Source organism: Plecotus auritus (genome assembly GCF_963455305.1).
Source record: "Plecotus auritus genome assembly, chromosome: 6".
NCBI classification, from domain to species: domain Eukaryota; kingdom Metazoa; phylum Chordata; class Mammalia; order Chiroptera; family Vespertilionidae; genus Plecotus; species Plecotus auritus.
The window spans coordinates 34,071,581-34,090,495 of record NC_137773.1 but is presented as its reverse complement, the minus strand read 5'-3'; the positions used below and the strand labels follow the sequence as shown (position 1 = coordinate 34,090,495).

The following is an 18,915-nucleotide window of genomic DNA, read 5'->3' as shown; positions in this document are numbered from 1 at the left end:
AAGCTAAATCCCCAAGGCCTCATTCCCATAGCGGTCTTGCCATCGTTTCTATCCCCCGCCGGCTGAATTGGGTCAGCCCTGGTTTTGCAGGCCCTCAACACTTCTGCAGGTGCCCATGGCCTGCAGGCCTCAGAGCTTCCTCCTGACCGTGACAGTGTGGTTTTGGTTCCCACACTCAGGACAAATTGAAATTTGCCTCTGCGGTGGGAACGTAAGACAAAGGGCCTTGGCAACTTTGGTGAGTGGCAGTCCCAGAACCTGCTCTGCCTGGCTGGGGCTGGCCGCGTCCCCCTCGTCTGCTCCAGCCCAGGTCTGGTCCCTAAGGCAGCACTTGGACAAGTAGTAGACCTTTGGGTAAAACGTACAATAGCAAATAAAATGTACAAATCATTCATAACCTCATTTGCTACAGTTTCCATCTTCCTACCACATTTTACATTTTTATTCAAGTCAGAAGATAAAAAGTCCCAGGGTAAACTCATTTGAGTTTTTCCCCTATCCTTGAAGTTCAGGTACTAACTAAGGAGGGAGGCAGAGCTGGGGGTCCAGGCCAGACTCAGAGAGAGTTAAAGGCCCAAGTGATCAAAGAGAATTTACCCTGAAGTTCAGGTACTAATATGAGAATTTGCCCTGAAGTTCACGTTAATAAGCGAATCAGTAACATGTTTTGGGCATTTGCTCTGTCAGGCTCTATGCTGGGTGCCTCACGTTCAGAGTTCCATGTCCTCCGTACACCAGCCCTAGGAGCTGAGTGCTGTGCTAAGGCTGAGGAAGTTGAGACTCTAAAAGGCTAAATGACTTGCCCAGCCCCACCGCTGGTAAGTGGTTGAGCTGGGATTCAAATTCCGGCAGTCTGACCACAGAGCCCTGGCTAGTTTTAAAGGGACAGCAAGCAGGAGAGAAAGATCTGGGCCATGCAGTGCCCCAGCCTCGTCTGAATGTCGGCATCTGAGAGAACAGAATCCTCACAGCCCTGGGCAGTCTGTGAGCTGGCCCCTGAGGTCACCTGGAGCGGCCCTGACCCTCCTGTGTTGTTTGCCCCCAGACCTGCTGAACAACCACATCCTGAAGTCAGCCATGTGTGCCGAAGCCATTGTTGCGGGCCTGTCCGTGGAGACCCTGCAAGGCACGACGCTGGACGTGGGCTGCAGTGGGGACATGCTCACCATCAACGGGAAGGCCATCATCTCCAACAAAGACATCCTGGCCACCAACGGCGTGATCCACTACATCGACGAGCTGCTCATCCCAGATTCAGGTAAGCAGGCCTCTGTGGGCCTTGGTCCCACCAGGCCCACTGTCCCCTCTGCCATTCATGGTGTCAGAGCCGGGAGAATCTGGGGATCTTTGGGGCCGATTCCCTACCTGCAACTAGCTCACAGCCTCTCAGGAGAAAAGGCCTGAGCACCTGGTAGGTTGCGGCCATATTATGGAGAACCTGAGCTGCAGGCCTGGGAGTCCAGACGTTATCTTGGAGGTAGTGGAGAGCCACTGAAGTCTGGGGAGGGAGCGACTCAACCACAGGAGCCTTTCAGAAGATCTGGTTGGCACAGAGGGCAGTCGCTTTCTCAGTAGTGCCCAAGCACCCAAGGTCAGTGACCCCAGGAGAAATGACCGAATGGACTTTGGCTTGTGTTTCAATCAGCATCCTAGCCCCGTTCTGGAATTCCAGGGAGGGCTACTACGCATGAGTGAAGAATTTTCAGAGGAGAAACCAAACCAGCAGAAAACTCTTTCCATGGGTGTGGTCCTTGGCATTATCTGCTGTTCAGAACCAACAATGATGCCTGTGTCCCTGGCATTAGTGCCCTGCCCAAGGGCGGAACAGTGGCAGACCTATGCCCCACTGAACCTCACCTTGCTTCCCCAACCAGTGAGATTTTCTGGGTGACCGTCCCCTGATGACACAAGCCTGCAGTGCCCCAGCAGCATTTAGAGGCGCTGTTGACTCACGGGCTGACATTCCTGCTGATGGATGTCATGCTCTGGGATGAATGAATGATAAATGAAAACAGCACTTTTAACTTTTGAACCCACTTTCTTCTTCCTTGTAGCCAAGACACTGTTTGAGTTGGCTGCAGAGTCCGATGTTTCCACCGCCGTTGATCTTTTCACACAAGCGGGCCTCAGCACCCACCTCTCTGGAAATGAGCGGCTGACTCTCCTGGCCCCCCTGAATTCTGTCTTCAAAGGTAATGTAAGGAAGGCATCCCTGTGGGGGTGTCACTGGGGACTGCTGCCCCACCACTGTCACCTCCCTGATTTACAGCACCCTGTGGAGCGTGAGCACTCCCGCCCAGCTCAACCGAAAGCAGATGTGACTTCACGCAGAGCCTCTGCTGTTTCCTTTGGCAGAGCAGAGAATGCATTTGGGGCTCTGGTCCTCAGAATTCAAGAGTTTGCATCTGTCTGGGGAGCAGAGCACTCCCCAGCCTTTTAATTGACAGGATCAATGCCAATGTGCTAGTCAGGTGGTCAGTGAGGAGACAGCTGAGTCCTGGCCTCAGGGAAGGCAGAGACGGGGGCCAAGTTGTGTACGTGCATTCCCCTCCCTCTTCAGGCAAAACTCCAACCCCCTCAATTATCTGGACCTTCTTGTGTTTTTGTAATTCCAAGAAGGCAGAAGATGTTAAGGACTATTGCAGCCTCACTTGATTTCTCAATCTCCATTTCCAAAGTCAAGGACAGCCAGGCTCTCTGCCACATTGGTCTCTCCACTCTTCCTTTCTGGGCCTGGCCCTGACCGTGCCGCCTCTTACAGATGGAAGCCCCCGCGTTGATGCCCGAATGAAGAATTTGCTTCGGAACCATATGGTTAAAGACCAGCTGGCCTCCAAGTATCTGTACCATGGACAGACCCTGGACACTCTGGGCGGCAAAAAACTGAGAGTTTTTGTTTATCGTAACGTAAGTTCTGGGTCCTCCTTTGCCTCAGCTCTAAAAAAAAAAAAAAAAAAGCTGTATTAGTATTTACAAAAAAAAAAGTTCTCAATAATTAGGAGCTTGGCTTCTAATAAGGAAGGAAGGAATTTCTGCAAAACATATCTAACTAGTGGCCCGGTGCACAAAATTTGTGCACGGGTGGCAGCAGGGGGTTCCCTCAGCCCAGCCTGCACCCTCTCCAATCAGGGACCCCCTTGGGGGATAACCCCTGTGGGATCAGGCCTAAACTGCCAGTCGGACATTCCTCTCCCAATCTGGACCTGCTGGCTCCTAACCACTCACCTGCCTGCCTGCCTGATCACCCCTAACTGCCTCTGCCTGCCTGCCTGATCGCCCCGAACTGCCCTCCTCTGCCGGCCTAATTTCGCCCTCAACTGCTCTCCCCTGCCAGCCTGATCTTGCCCAGTCTCTGTCTCTCTTTGTTTTTCTCAGCAGTCCTCCAGGCCTCCCTGCCTACCTGTGTCCCTCTTCCTCTTTCCCAGCTGGGAGGGGGCGGGGCCAATGGGGGCTGCTCCACCCTCTGCTGGCCCTCCCTTCCATCCAGGCCTCTTCAGGCCCAGTCTGTTTTGTTTTCTCATTCTGAGAGAGGCTCTGAGAGTGAGTTGGGAGGGAGGGAAAGAAAGGGAGAAAAGGCTGTGAGCTGGTGGGTGCAGTGTGTGTCTGTGCATGTGTGTGGTTGTGAGTGAGTGTGAGTGCCGGCCCCACCTCCCCTGTTCCTGTCTCCGCTGCCACAAGTCCCCACCCACCAGAGCCTGCTGCGTGCGTAGCCTGGGTGTTAAGTCGAGTATCCGGTCGTTGCAGATGTGACAGACCCAGGGTTTTTATATATTAGGATATCAAGGGTCAAATGAGATTTTACAGAAGGATTAGAATCTCTTTTTCTGGAGGCCTTTGGGAATAAGCCACACACTCTCTGACCTAGCTAGGTAGGCAGAGTCCACCTTGAACTCAGAGGGATGAACAAAGGGTGGAAGGATGGAGGTCTGACTCCTTCTTAGCTTATGTGAAGAGAAGCCCCCTGGACTGAAGCACAGCCCTCCTTGGTCCAAAGGTTCTCTTCTCTCTTCTCCTATCTCTTCTCTCTCTTCAAACTCAACTGTTATCCTGGACTAGCAGGCAGGAAGCACAACACAGCATAGCTCTTGCTGGAGACCAGCCAGCACCATTGGACCAAAGATTGTTGACATCTGTTCAATAAATAAATCAGTAGACTTGACCTATTTATTTGATCATTGTTGATGGACCTCAAGTAACATGATATTCTCATTACAGGGCCTCTGTGTAACTTTATTGGAGCATCTATGGCCCTCTTTCCTTAAGGAACACTATTTTTAGTTTTTCTTTCCTGGAGGGAATACATAATTTTATCCTAGTCTTGAAAACCCACCCCAATATATATTCATTGATGTTTGTGGATGAGGCCATCAGCACAAGTCAGGGGGCTTCTGCTTGGGGGATAACCTGCCCTCGTTCTATCCCCTTTGCACAGAGCCTGTGCATCGAGAACAGCTGTATCGCTGCCCACGACAAGAGGGGAAGGTATGGGACCCTGTTCACCATAGACCGGATGCTGACCCCCCCAATGGGGACTGTCATGGACATCCTGAAGGGGGACAATCGCTTCAGGTAACCAGCCCCATCCCAGGCGGGGCTTCTGCCAAGTGGTCATGCTGGGGAGGACTCTGGATGGCTGCAATTTGACAAGCTCGCCCCCCATCCTCCGGGGGTCAATGAACATTAGTGACACGCTGGTGTGACCGTCCAGGCTTGGGATGTGGAAAAGATCAGGGTGACCTTGAAAGCCGAAGTTGAGAAAAAGGAAGTGTAACCTCACATCGATGGGGGTCAGGGAGAGAACAAATTTTTATTATTAAAGTGCAAAGAAGACATCACATTCTCAATCTAAAGTCCCAAGTGAGCTGAGCACCTGGTTTTGAATGTATGTGCGTCTCCCTCTGTGTGGTATCTACCAACTGCATTGCAGACTTCTTGCCACACCTTCTCAGGCTCACTGCCCGTTCTCTCCATTTCTGACTTCCTCACCACTAGGTGCTATGACATTGAATGTTCCTGTCAATGAGTTCAGCCGCCTGCACAAGAGCCTGGGCACCCTCCCCAGAATCACATCCCCAGGGTGCAATGGCTCAGCTAGTCTCTGGGTCATTGGTCAGCCATGCCACTGGCCTCTCCCTCCTTCCTGCCCTGGCCTTTGACTTCTGGCCATTTAACTGAGCTTAGCATTCAGGAGAGAAGAAACAGACTGAATCATCCTTTTTTTTGTAAGGGGTGGAAGGTGAATCCCAGTGCTCCGGGCTCCCCCTGCCCACAGTGGCGGGGTATATGTGGGAAAGTGACCGGTTCTGTGCATGTGTCCACAGAATGCTGGTAGCCGCCATCCAGTCTGCAGGGCTGACGGAGATGCTCAACCGGGAAGGCGTCTACACAGTCTTTGCTCCCACCGATGAGGCCTTCCAAGCCATGCCGCCAGGAGAACTGAACAAACTCTTGGGTAAAGACCAAATTATGTACATGGATCGGCTTTTCTAAAGTATCAGTCAGGGTCCCAGCGGGAAAGAGTTGGCAGGTTGTGAAGGGTTTGACTCAAAGAAATTTAATGAGAGGCTATTGGCAGAATTGTGGACAGGATTAAGGATGTAGCAAAGGGATATGGCACCTAGGGATAACAACCATGGCAGGCCTGGGGGTGGAGGGGTGGGGTGGGCAGGACAGGAGAGCTGTACGAGGGGCACAGGATAGTGGCCAGAGTCACAGTATAGCTGCTGTCAGAACCATGGTCAATATGTGCCTCAGCCCCATCCCCACCCCCACTGCTGCCAGGCCTCCTGTCAGCTGGTTACAGGAGGGGGAAGGAGGGAGCCCGGAAGACACATTTCATAGCAGTCAGCCTTCTGGGCACCAAACAAGGCAGAGAAGAGCAGAAAGGACTTCAGGGTGGGTAACGACCAGCCCAGTCATCAAGACATGGCTTCTACTTGGGACCTGTGAGAATAGTGATAATGAAGCCTTTTACCTGCATCAAACCTCCCTTGGGATGAAAGCTTGACTGGAAGCTACTCACAGCCCTGAGAAATGTAGCTGAGGATGTTTGAGAAGAAACCTAATGGTCAAGAGCTTGGGCTCCCGGACTACCTGAAAGCAAGTTCAAATCCCGACTACTTGGTATTTACTAGCTGAGTGACCTCTAGCAAGTTGCTTAACCTCTCTGAGCCTCAGTTTTCCCATTAGAAAAATGAGGGAGGTAAGAGTTCCGTGTAGTGAGGATTAAATGAGGTATTCCCCACATGTTGTTGGACATACAGTAATGGCTGTGCTGGTGGGGAAGTAGGACAGGATTGCAGTGTTGAGTTCTGACGCATGCCCATAAGAGACACTTCCACCCATCGCAGAGAAGTGGACCTGAGAAGGAAGGACCTTGGCGAAACCTTCAGGCCCACATAGTCTACACCTCCCTTCCTGCTCTGGAACAGAATAGAAAGTTCAGGTTGCAGGCAGCTGTGAGCTGAATTTGTGTCCTGTTTAATTTTCTTTATTGCTAAATGTATGTTCCTGGGAAGAGGGGAGAAGTGCATTCTGAACATAAACCTTCCACCTTCTCTCTGTCCAGCAGGAATGAAGTATTTCCCCGGTGACCTGAGCCTACTAGGCTTCCAGTTCATTTTCAGTTGTGTGGGGGCCAAGGAGGGGAAAGGGCAAAGCTTCCCAAACATGCCCTCCCTCCGGCCCAAGGGCAGGATTAGACCCAGCACTCCTGGGGGATGGAGGGCCAGCCAGGCGTTAGCAGTCAATCCGGGTGTTAGGGCCCTGCACCTCGGGGGCTGGCAGTGTCTCATTGGAAGGGAAGCTCATGCCAGCTGCAGACCGTCTGTGTTTGGAAATCACTTGGTACCTGTGGCTCCATCGCACAGCACTGATGTGGATGTGTCAATAACCAAACTAACTCTCCAAAATGCTTTAAAACTTTCTCCGTTCTCAGTTCCAAGATGCTGGAAATAACCATCCATAAGCCCTGGGGAAATCCAGCCATTTGGCTGGTAATGTGAGCATCAGTGGCAGCCTTGATAGAGATGAGAGACCAGCTGGCAGCTTGAAGAATTGCCTCCCACACTTAATTTGGGGAAATGCCTGTGCACCTTTATGAGAAATCTTGCTTCCCCAGTTGGTGGAGAAGCTGATGTGGGCTGGAAGGAATGCTGAGACGTGAGGAGGAGAGATGCTGTGTCGGGAATCCCCCTTGGCCCTGACCTCATCGGCTCCATAGTTCCTCCAGATTGCAGCTGTTGACTCTTTTAAGTTCTCCCTTCAGGAAATAGCCGTCTCAGAATATGCGTTTGAGAGCAGAATGTGTAAATATTTCACTACTGTGTTATAGCCATCGGGAGCCACGCTGATGATGAAATGTCCCAGATGCCGGTGCTGGAAAGGTCCCTGGCTTTCCAAGCAAATATTTAGCTCATGGAAACATGAGTCATGCTCACAGAGGAGTATGGATTAACTCCTTCTCAGCATCAAGAGAACATGTGCTTTAACCCAGGAGCCCACCAACTACCAGGGAGATTCATGGCCACGGACGTGTCTTGTTCCCTGATCACTAGTGGTGGGACAGAGGGCTGAGCACACAGTGGTGGTCAGTGAGTGTTCATTAGCCAGGCAGGAGTTCTCCATCTCAGGGGTGGCCATTTGTATCTTCTCCTCTGTCCCTTTCTCCACCACACCAATTACCATCCTTGGGATTAACTCTGTTTTCTTTCCCACAAACCTGCAGGCAATGCCAAGGAGCTTGCCAGCATCCTGAAATACCACATTGGTGATGAAATCCTGGTGAGCGGAGGCATCGAGGCCCTGGTGCGGCTGAAGTCTCTCCAGGGCGACAAGCTGGAAGTCAGCTCAGTGAGTGTGTCTGAAAATTGAAAAGCTGGCTGTGCCCTCCACCAGGGTTCCAGGCACATCTCACCCCAGAATGGCATTAGACACACACACAGTCTTTAAGATATATCTTGAACCTCTGAGTGCATTTTGTCTAAAGAAAATAGAAAAGGGTCTTCAGGGAAATCAAGTGAGATTGTGGTTAGACATGAATAAGAGCTTCCACATTTGCAGGGGAATAAAGCCTCTGATTGGCATCTGGGAGAGGGTCTTAGATCTTCCTTCTCTTAAGGAGATGATAGGCAATTATTTTTATGTCTTGAGGGATGAATCTCCAACCCACGCCTTCCCCCAAATCCAGGGCTCACTGATGAGCCAGACCATCCCAAAAGGCTTTTCTTCTGATGCTTGATCTGTGAGCCTTCCCTTGTTCTGCACGTTGATAAATATTCCACTTTGGAGCTGCCACTGAGCCCCTGTGCAGGGACCACTCTTCCAGCATGCAGCTGGCTCTGCCTCTGCTCCCTGCTCTCTCCTGACCTTCAGCCATCCCTTTGCTCATTGATTTGCCTCCAGAGCATGGGAAGGCATGTAGGGAGGCAGAGATGGCTTGTTTGACTTATGCCAGTCACCTGAGACTCTCTCAGCTCTTAGATTTGGGTGTCAGGTCCTGTCTGTCACAGGCTTAAGCTCCCCCTTTGAACCCTTGGGTCTGATATGTGGGTCGTTCAAGAAAGCCAAAGTAGATTTACCCTGGTGCGCTTCCTGTGAGAAAATCCTAAGTAGGGCATCAAGGAGGAGTGGAAAACGCCCTTTACCCAGAACAGGAGGCCTAGCGTCTATCCCTATCCATCCCCCCCAACTGAGCTTAAAGGAGGTTCTTGGCCTCTCTTGAGTCTCAGTTTCCTCTTCTGTTAAGTGAGGCAATAAAATCTGCCTCCTCCTCATGCACTGCTGTGAGGGAGAAGTGGGAACACAAAAGAGGATTTTGTAAATGACAACGTGCTGAGTCACACTTGAAATGAATCCACCAGACCAAAGGTCTGTAGCCGGCAGGGACTGTTCCTTTCACCAGAGTGTCCCCAACACTTCGCACAGGGTCTGGCATCTAGAAGTGCTCAGTAAACATTTGCTGAATGAATGAGATAAGTATGCTGTATGTTCAACAACTGGTGCCTCTTTTTCTCCCAGAAAAATAATGTAGTGAGTGTCAACAAGGAGCCTGTTGCTGAAGCTGACATCATGGCCACCAATGGCGTGGTCTATGCCATCTCCAGTGTCCTGCAGCCTCCAGGTAAGGCCCCATTCCCACTCAGTTTGTAGCTGGGCCCTTCTCTAGCAGTTGGTGTTCGATAGAAAATCTCTCCTAAGCACATATAGGAATAAGGTACCATGTGCAAAGTGAGTCTTCATGAACGCATCACTGTGGCTAATTGAAAGCTAATTAGAACTGTTGTTTCCAAGATGTTATACCAAGTAACACAAGGACAGGCCTCTCTTTGCTGAATTGCCTGGCTGTCTTAGCCCATTCAGACACAGCCCAGTTGTTTGTTACAGGCAGATAGATGCTATGAGCGTGGTTCTTGCAGCATCGTGCCCCGTGGCAGCTCTCTTCACCTCCAGCAAAGCTGAACTTGAGCCCAGCCTCCATCCTCACTTGTGCGTTCACCTTTCTCTGTACTGTCTCCCCACAACCAAATTCTGCCATGCCTTATGAAAGTTATAGGGGAAAAATTCATTAGAAAATGTGAGCCAGAGAGCCTAACAGTGCCCCTCAGGCATGGCTGTTAGGAATGACATGCTAATAGTTTCTCTCACCAAAGCTGCCTTTCCTTTTATCCCCAGCCAACAGACCTCAGGAACGAGGAGACGAACTTGCAGACTCTGCACTTGAAATTTTCAAACAGGCGTCAGCATTTTCCAGGGTAAGATGCCTGCTAGGTTCGCCCCTGGTCTGAGCCGCCTTGGTCTTCTTCTTGGGACCACGGAGGGGCTCTCCAGATCCCCTCTCTTCCGTGGCTGCTGCCCCAGGGCTCTCTAGAAACTTCTTTCCTCTCTTATTGGGGCATCCTTCGCTCTGGCCTGTGTGGAGTTCAGGGAAAAGAACCCAGGCAGCCCCTGCTGCCTTTGTGGGCAAAAGCCCAGGACTTTACACTGAGGCCTCTGAGCCTCTATCCGTGGGGGCCACTGCTGGCGAGAACAGAGGGCTCCAGGATTCATCTCGCCAAGGAATTCACCTGATGGTGGCCTGGCCTGCCCTGAGCCTGGGCCTTTAAGTGACTCTTCTGTTTTCCATGACATGGCCCCTCTCAGGTGATCCTGGGGCTTCCTGGACTCTGGTTTGGGTTCTGGATACAGGACCAGCTCTGTGTGTGGAGCCTCCCTTCCTGGCCTTAGCCCCACCCCCTCTCTGGATCTCTCTGACTCTTCATGTGCTCCTCATCCTGCTTCCAACCTTGCCCAGGGCCCAGGAGCCCTGCTCAGGTTGCTTTGCTACTTCAGGTCAGGTGAAGCCCCTTGGGAATGTGAGGCACCTAACAAGTGTTGCACCTCAAGAGAGGAGTCTGCAGCAAGTTGTCCTTAACCCAGAGGCCTGCGCTGGAATGTGTCCTTTTCCTTCTGGAAGAAGGTGTTAGTGCCCCTCAGGAAGGGTTCTTGGTCCTGAGCTCCTACTCCTGAGCACCACCCCCTGTGCAGTCCCAGCTCCCCAAGCTTTAGGCTGTGGTCTCAGTGGAAGCCCAGCTTTGAGGTCTCCCAGGAATGTTCACCTCAGGCTCCACTTGGTAGGAGTTTGCACATCACTTAGGACTGCTGAGGCCAACTGAGGAGCTCCCCAGGGCCCAGCAGTTCCACATCCCCCTTCCTCTTGATCATCCCCAGTGCTTGTTCTGAGCAGGGGTGGCAATGAATGAAGCCACTGCCGTGAGCAGGTACGGGTATACCTTTCCCCAGAAACCCTGACACCTTGTGTTTTTGTTTTGTTTTCAGGCTGCCCACACCTCTGTGAAACTAGGTAAGTCTGGTCTGGGTTTGAAGAACCCACTGACTTGTTTGGGCCTTACTTCCAAGCAGGCCATACCTACCATCTGCTTTTATATAGATAAAAACATCATGGGGCAATAAAGCAAGCCTGGCCTTCTGGGTCAGACACAGAACACTCAATTTCCTTCTCTATAAGATGGAGATAATAAGAGTGCCAACCTTTTAGGGTTGATATAAATGTTTGGCTTTAGGAACCTGGAGATATTGCACAGGGGCTTGGCCGAAGCCTGTGGTGAGGACATAGCCCAAGCTAATAGATGTAGAAAATCCCAGTTCAGAACCTCAGTAAGACAGGAGGTTTCACAAACCACAGAGCACCTGCTGTGTGCAGGAGAGTATGGCAGAAGGGGCCCATACTGACAAGCCCTAGACAGACATGGGGAAGTTCGCATCCTTCTCACCGTTCAAACTTCTCTCTTTCAGCCCCTGTCTATCAGCGGTTATTAGAGAGGATGAAGCATTAGTGCGAAGGACCACGGGAAGAATGCACTTCTGCAGCTCCTTGCCAATTTCTCTCAGTTTGCCAAAGAGACTGATTGTTTTTGAAACCAAATATCACACTTCAATGTACATGGGCTGCACCATGAGATCTGAGCCTTGGGTGGGTTGGGGAAGGAGGGAGAGAGATGTCGTTTCAATTTTTGTTCTCTCTGCACATGGCTGTTAACCCACTACATGGAGAGACCTGGATGTCACTGCCTGACATTCACCTCCAGAAAGGACCTGTGCCAAACATGGAATTTCTTGCCTATGCCCATTGCGCTGGAAAAGGGACCCGAAGTTTGTGGAGCTCCCAAAACATGAATCAAGCAACCCAGCCTCAAGGGGAGTCCTGGCACGGTTTCTGTAAAGCTCTTTCACAGCTGGAGAAATGGCGTCATTATAAGCTATGCGTTGAACTGCTCTGTCAAACATGTCTTGAGTCTACATATGGCTTGGACACTTCCATGTGGCCCCGTCCAGGTAGATCAGAGAGGGTGGGTAGAGCACACAGAGCCCAGGGTTTCCCAGGTTTGGCAGAGCCATGGTGTGTTTGTAATAATAAAACCAAAGACACATGCTTGTGTGGATGGGGACTGTGCTGGCTGGGTGTTCACCAGGAGGGCTCTGTGCCTCGGGGCTGTGATGCTCCTTCACACCAACAGTGCACCCAGGAGCATCTCAGCACGGAGCCCTGAGCCGAGGATGGTCTGGGGTTTGAACCTCAGTCTCTGTTGAACTTGTGTTTATTTCAGTTTCCAGCAGCCTTTGAGTTTCCTGTTCACTACCAGCACTTCTCTTATTGGTCTGAAGCGCCGTGTTTCCTTACAGCGGTGTGACCCTGTGGAATGTTGCCTGCATGTAGATGAGGTGACTGAGGCTCAGGAAAGGAAGAGCTGTTGGGAACACAGAAAATGGTCCAGCTGGGACTGGAACCCAAGCCTCCTGACTCCCAGAGGCCGCCATTAGACAAGCAAGCAAGATCAGGTTTTTCAGGTCATACACTCGGTGCCAACAACATTCCAGTCCCCACCCCTGACCCTTCTGTGTTGTCCATCTTAAAACGTTCCTGTCACTGAGAGGCTGGTGTGGCCATGGCATCATTGCTCCCTAACTGTGTGGCCTGCGGTCCATCACTGCACCTCGTAGTGCCTCTGTTTCCTCATCTGTAACGGAAATGACCGTCACTTCTACTTCATAGTTCCGTTGTGAGGGTGAAAAAGATGATACTTACATGCTTGGCACAGCCTTAGGTATCCTTGCTCTCATCATGCTAAGACTGCTCAGGATCAGGGCATCTGACAGCCTTTTTTGTGTCTTTTCCCAAAGGCAGCCCACTTTCTTTAAAATATAAAAATAAAAAAGAGAGACATTCCTGCCCTCCCACACTTCACTCGGCCAGCAGGCGGAGCTCATTTCACTTCATGGACCCACCGACCCAAAGATGGTGCTGTCCGCAGCGCCTCTGCTGGTCAGTCCTGTGCAGGGAACAGAGGAAGGCAGAGCAGACAACCCTCCCTTTACAGACATTACCTGTCATCCAACCAAGTCATCCATTCATTTCACAGATAGGGAATCATTCTTCAGCTAACAGTGCTACCACCTGCGTACCCACGTGGGCTCGGACGGACAGCCTGTGATTCTGCGCAGATAATAAGTCTGAGGGAGCTGGGGTGGGAGGTGAAACACAGGAGCTCCCAGAGTGAGATGAGAGGAGCTGAAGGGGCTAACCTGGTAAGAGGTTGGGCCTGGGGGAGGAGGACTCAGGAGAGGGTGTCCTGAGAGGTGAGGTACAGTCTCCTGTGTGCGCCTGCTCCCTCACTTTCCCACAGCTCTGCCTGCTCACCTGGCCAGGCCAGTGTGCTCCGCTCTATCTCACTTTAAGCTCCCCAAATTCACACACCTGGACTTCATAAGAACATCAGAACCCCAGGAATAACATTTAAAATAAAAATCACAGGATTCCTTAAAAATGCCAACCCCCCTCCATCTGTCGCTTCGACCTCTGCCCTGGCCTCACGCAGCCTCTTCAATAAGAGGGCTCCACTGTATTCTCTCAGCTCTCCCTGGAGAGACCTCCTGTGACTGCCACTGCCCTGCCTTCTCCCAGCCAAAGAGGATCAAGTTCTCACTTGGGGGTCCTGAACAGCACCCACCCCGTGTTTTTTCTGGAGACTCAGTATTAGGTGTTGCCACCTGGAGATGGATTCCCAGGGTTAAAGGGTCAGCCACTGGCTGCTTCTGGGGATGGATAATTGCAGGAGGGAGGTGTGCACCTGCCCTGAGCCCCCATCTGTCAGAGCCCTGCCTGCTGAGCCCCAACCAGGAGAAATGGCTCTGATTGGTCCCTTCTCTCTCTGCTGTCACTCGGGCTACCAAGCCTCTGCAGTGTAGAGAGGACTGCAAGGACCCTCAGCACTGGGTTCCACAGACCTTCTAGGCCTTCCCCACTCAGGAGTCAGGGGCTGTCTACACCTGACCTCCTTGGCCAACTGACAGGCCAGCTCGAGTATGGGAGCAGAGGACAGGCTGTTGTGTCGGGCTATGAACCTAAATGCATGATCCTTTCTATTCCTGACATCAGTCCTGTGAAACGGCTGAGTGCTAGTAGGACCTTCATTTTACTGCTGTGGAAATGGAAGCTTAAAGAGATAAAGCAGTTTGCCTGGTCACAGAATAAGAAGAGCTGAAAGGCAGTCCAGACCCATGTGAGTCTGGACTCTATGCTTTTACCCCATCTGCCCTTCTGCCCCACCACACAGGGTTCATTGAGGAAGAGCCCAGGCAGCCCTGGGCAAGTAGGACATGAGTGCAGGGTAGCCAGAAAGGACTTGAAAACTCCACCCCTCCTGAGAAGCCCAAGCCAGCCCAGTCCCTGCTTGCACAGTCCTAGACTAGGCCTTATTTATATGCTCCTGGGGGATCGGGAGAGGGGCCTACAACAGCCATGGGTGCCCAGCCACACCCATGTCAGGAAAGAAGAGAAGGGAAAGGGATTCTCACGCAGAGGAAAATACCTCTCTGCCCGAAACCATAATTCAATGTCATGCTCTGAGAGGCACTGCCCGGAATATTGTGCTCAGAATTTTTCCAAAGCCAGGAGAGAGAGCCATGGAATGAGGGATGGGCCCAATGTCTTATCCAGGAAAGTCAAATGAAGTCAAATGGGACCATCTTGGCCATCCCTGCCTGGTGACGAAAGAAAGACGTTCATCCCATGGGGTCCTTTGGCCAAAGCCAGATGCAGGTAGTTCAGAGAATAAGTGGTAGGTCAGTGGAAGTCTGAGACAACCCCCTACTCTCTCTCTCTCTCTCTCTCTCTCTCTCTCTCTCTCTCTCTCTCTCTTTATATATTCTGGCTATTAATCCCTCATAAAATGTATGATTTACAAATTGTTTCTTGCATCCTCTGGGTTGCCTTTTTACTCTATTGATAGTGTCCTTTGGTGACTAGAAAATTTTAATTTTGATGAAGTCCAATTTGTCTATTTTTTCTTTTGTTCCCTTTGCTTTTGGTGTCATATGTAAGAAATCATTGCCAAATCCTATTTGTCATGAAGATTTTTCTCCTATGTTTTCGTCTAAGCATTCTATAGTTTTAGCTCTTATGCTTAGGTCTTTGATCCATTTTGAGTTAATTTTTGCATATGGTATAAGGTAAGGATGCAGTTTTCCCAACATCATTTGTTGGAAAGACTGTCCTTTGCCCCATTGAATTTTCTTGGCACTTTAGTTGAAAATCACTTGACCATATATGCAACGGTTTATTTAGGGGCTCTTTATTCTATTGTCTATTGGTCTGATATATGCCAGTCTTTATATCATTGCCACACTGTTTTGACTGCTGTAGCTTTGTAGTTAATTTTGAAATCAAGAAGTGTGAGTCTTCCTATCGTGTTCTCCTTTTGCAAGATTGTTTTGACTATTCTGGGCCTCTTGAATTTTAGGATGGATTTTCTCTTTCTACCAAAAAAAAAAAAAAATGTGATTTTGATAGGCATTACATTGATATTATATCTCACTTTGTGTAGTATTGACATTAATATGTCTTCCAATCCATGAACACAGAATGTTTTTTTTTAAATTTATTTGTCTTCTTTAACATCTTCCAACAATGTTTTATGCTTTTCAGTGTACAAGTCTTTCATAGAATCTTGGTTAAGTTAATTCCTAATTATTTTATTCTTTTTGATGCTATCATAAATGGAATTGCCTTTTTAAGTTCCCAATATGTTTTTAAAAGATTGCTTTGGCTTCACTGTGGAGGATAGGTTACTGGAAACTAGGAAACCAGTTAGATAGGTTACTGGAAACTAGGAAACCAGGCTTCCAGTAGAAGAAAACTAAGGATTCTACTTTGGGTATTTGAAATTGAGGCAGACCATATAACATCCAAGCGGGAAGTCAAGAAGGCTGTTAGATATCCAAGCCTATCATTCAGGGGAGAGGTCAGGCCTGAGATGGGTTGTTAGGGGGTTATCAAACATAGGTATTATTCAAAAACAGTGACCAGGTGAGACCACCTAGAGAGAGTGTGTAGACAAAGAAGAGTGCCTGGGCTGCTCCAGCATTCAGAGGCCTGGCAGAGGCAGAGAAACCTGCAGAAGGACCTGAGAAGTTGTGTGTGGACTCCTGGAAGCCAAGACAGGAAAGCCATTCAGGAAGGAGGCAGCATCAACTGTGTTAAATTATTGGTGTGCCCATTGGATTTGGCCACATGAATGTCTACAGTAACCTTGGTAAGATATTCTCAGGGGAGGCAAGAGGACTGCATCTGAACAGTGAGGGAGAGAAAGGTGAGAAGGATAGATTCTGTGATTTGTGTGCATAATGGATGCCATTTTAGGGATTGAGAACCCTGTAGGTAAACAAAGAACTGGAAATAATCTAGTTTTTCAGTCTTACCCTTTGTGCCTATATTAGAAGGCCCTCCCTCCATCCCTGTGCATCCATCATCAGAGCCCTAATAACTTATATGCAGTAATTTTCCACTTCTTTTTGTGCTTCCCCTGCTCAGGGGTGAGCTGCTCTTAAGTTGGGATCCTGTCCCTCTCCTATATGTCAGCGCCTGGCACAGGGCCTGGCCCACAGTAAATATTCAAAAAGTGTTACCCCAGAGCCTGGTTTCCAGAGAACAAATGGTCCCTTCACTCAAGAAGGTGGGCTCAGGCCTCTGCAGCTCTCTGAGAAGGAAGAGAGGCTTCCCAGATACTGTGGGGATCCTTCTGGGGGCTCTCGTGCATGTGGGTTGGAGGAAACCTGCCTTGAGCACTCTCCTCAGGTTGCTGGCTGGAAAGCAGAGGGTGGACTTGTGGACATCACCGTCCCCAGGGGATCCTGCCAGCTCTGCTTCTGACCCCCTTGACTAATAAGACTCCCTGACTGAGAGAGGGCACCCAGGAGTCAGCAGGCCCCCGGTCAAGGAGAACACGTGGGCTCAGAGAACAGACAAATACAGCACAGATGGGTCCTTTGTCTTGGACAGGTGATCTGACCCTCTAGCTCCTTTGGAGAGAAAGTTTCATGCTCAGAGCGTTTTTTTCCCTTTTCCAGGATCCTCTTCTCCAGTTCTATTAGGACGAAGAAGGTCTGGGATTTGGAAGCAGCAGAGACAGAGGGGATAGCCATCTGATTAAATACCCTCATTTGGGCGGAAATGAGTTTTTGAGTGAACAGATGGAAAACCACTCTCTCCCCGTCAGTGGGACCAGTGAGTCCCTATGGCTTTCTGGCAACAGTTCCTAAATAATTTGTTCAAGGAAGCCATCTGCATGCAGGGACCTTTCCCTGATGGCAGCTCTCAGTCCAGCTCCCAGAAGCAGAAGGTGAGGGAAACAGCCTTTGTGGAGGAGAAGGCTTAGTCACACTGCAGGGGAGGGAGGACAGTGAAACCCCAGCTAGGGTGTGAGTGCCCTTGACCTCAGTCCCTCAGTCCTGCAGGGGCAGCTCCTCAGCACATTCAGATCCTACTTCCAGCCTAGAGCGCGGATTCCTAATACAACCAGGGACTTCTGATCCAAGCTGGGGACCCTCTCCCCAGGATAACGTGCAGATATCTACAGCGCACAGTGTAGATGACTGACCATTGCCCCTTGAGCCCTACTCTAAATGCATTTCACACAGACCTGAATTCCACAAAACTGCCGGCTTCTTGAGTGCAGCAAGCAAGTTGTCTGTCCCCAAAGCATCTAGCTTGGACACCGAGTAGGTCATCAGTAAATATAGACTGACTAGGCCAGTGGTCAGCAAACTCTTTAGTCTACAGAGCCAAATATCAACAGTACAACGATTGAAATTTCTTTTGAGAGCCAAATTTTTTAAACTTAAACTTCTTCTAACGCCACTTCTTCAAAACAGACTCGCCCAGGCCATGGTATTTTGTGGAAGAGCCACACTCAAGGGGCCAAAGAGCCCCATGTGGCTCTCGAGCCGCAGTTTGCCGACCACGGGACTAGGCCATCAAACCACGGCAGTTTCTGAGTCTGCAATAGGGCATAGAGGCTGTTCCTCAATGGCACAGTGGAGGCCTGACAGCAAGAGCCGAGAAAGAAAAATCACAATCAGGTGTGACGTGGGAAGGCCTTCACAGAAGCTCATGTGCAGCCCACCTCAGCAAACATAACCCGGGGCGAATCTCTGTGGATGTCAGGCAGGTGCCCAGAACACAAAACATTGTCAACATGGTAGAATCCACACTGGTGGGAACTCCTGGCACCTGGGTAACGTGGAAACACCTTTATTTGTGGTTTATAATTTACATACTTGAGAGAGTTCAACCAGGAGAAATATCCTATAAAAAAAAGTAAACCTTTGAAGGTATTTATCAATAGCCTATATACCTTTTTCGGAAATCATAAAATTTATACCAATGAACAATTTACAATCATTTTGTCATCTGTTTAAGCATATTTTCAGCTTTAGAAAAATCATACTTGTGATTTTGACTTTATTTCCTAATGTGTTTATCATTTTCTTGTTACCTTTCAAATCCAATTAGAATTCGGTTTGCTCTAAGGTGGGAATTCAGGGTCCGCTTGAATAATTTTACCTCCAAATTTTTCTGCCACCACCAGGAGTTCAATTACTTCCTTCCCCATTGCATTATTCTGCCTTCCTGGAGATGTCTTTTATGCTTAGTCACATCAGCTTGTGTCTGCAGGCAGATTTTCTGTTCCTTTGATCTACATATCAGTGCTTGCACCAGAATCACACCACTTAAACTGGTGTTAATTTAGTATCCTTAACATCACATAGAGTGAGATACCTTTGCTTTTGAAGGTAACTTTTCTCTTTTTACAAAATTAACACTTTCTTCATGCAAAAGCTTTGGAGAATATGCCAAAGCAGAAAGAAAAAAGTTAAAATTACCTATAATTCTAATAACCAGTGACAGACAACCATTGTCAAATTATTGGAGCTGATCCTTCCAGATGTTTTTGAGGAAAAATGTGAGTGTACATAGCATACTGTAATCTTCTTTTACTGTGACAAAATAAATTATTACTAAATTTCCAAATAAAAACTAGGCAGGCGTTATGATAGGTGAATTTTAAATGGCCTCCATGA

The 18,915-nt window shown here is 49.5% G+C and overlaps 1 protein-coding gene across 1 annotated transcript in view; it reads left to right on the top strand.

The window, feature by feature from the left end:
- Nucleotides 1–12,075, top strand: part of TGFBI (transforming growth factor beta induced) — a 33,401-nt gene extending 21,326 nt beyond the window's left edge. The window contains exons 8-17 of the mRNA XM_080673792.1: nt 1,046–1,258; nt 2,055–2,192; nt 2,762–2,907; nt 4,433–4,569; nt 5,322–5,452; nt 7,727–7,851; nt 9,019–9,121; nt 9,673–9,752; nt 10,816–10,840; nt 11,293–12,075. Of these exons, the coding sequence (XP_080529918.1) occupies nt 1,046–1,258; nt 2,055–2,192; nt 2,762–2,907; nt 4,433–4,569; nt 5,322–5,452; nt 7,727–7,851; nt 9,019–9,121; nt 9,673–9,752; nt 10,816–10,840; nt 11,293–11,333 (1,139 nt within the window). The 3' untranslated portion in view covers nt 11,334–12,075. The remainder of the gene's footprint in view (nt 1–1,045; nt 1,259–2,054; nt 2,193–2,761; nt 2,908–4,432; nt 4,570–5,321; nt 5,453–7,726; nt 7,852–9,018; nt 9,122–9,672; nt 9,753–10,815; nt 10,841–11,292) is intronic.
- Nucleotides 12,076–18,915: the final 6,840 nt, after the last annotated feature.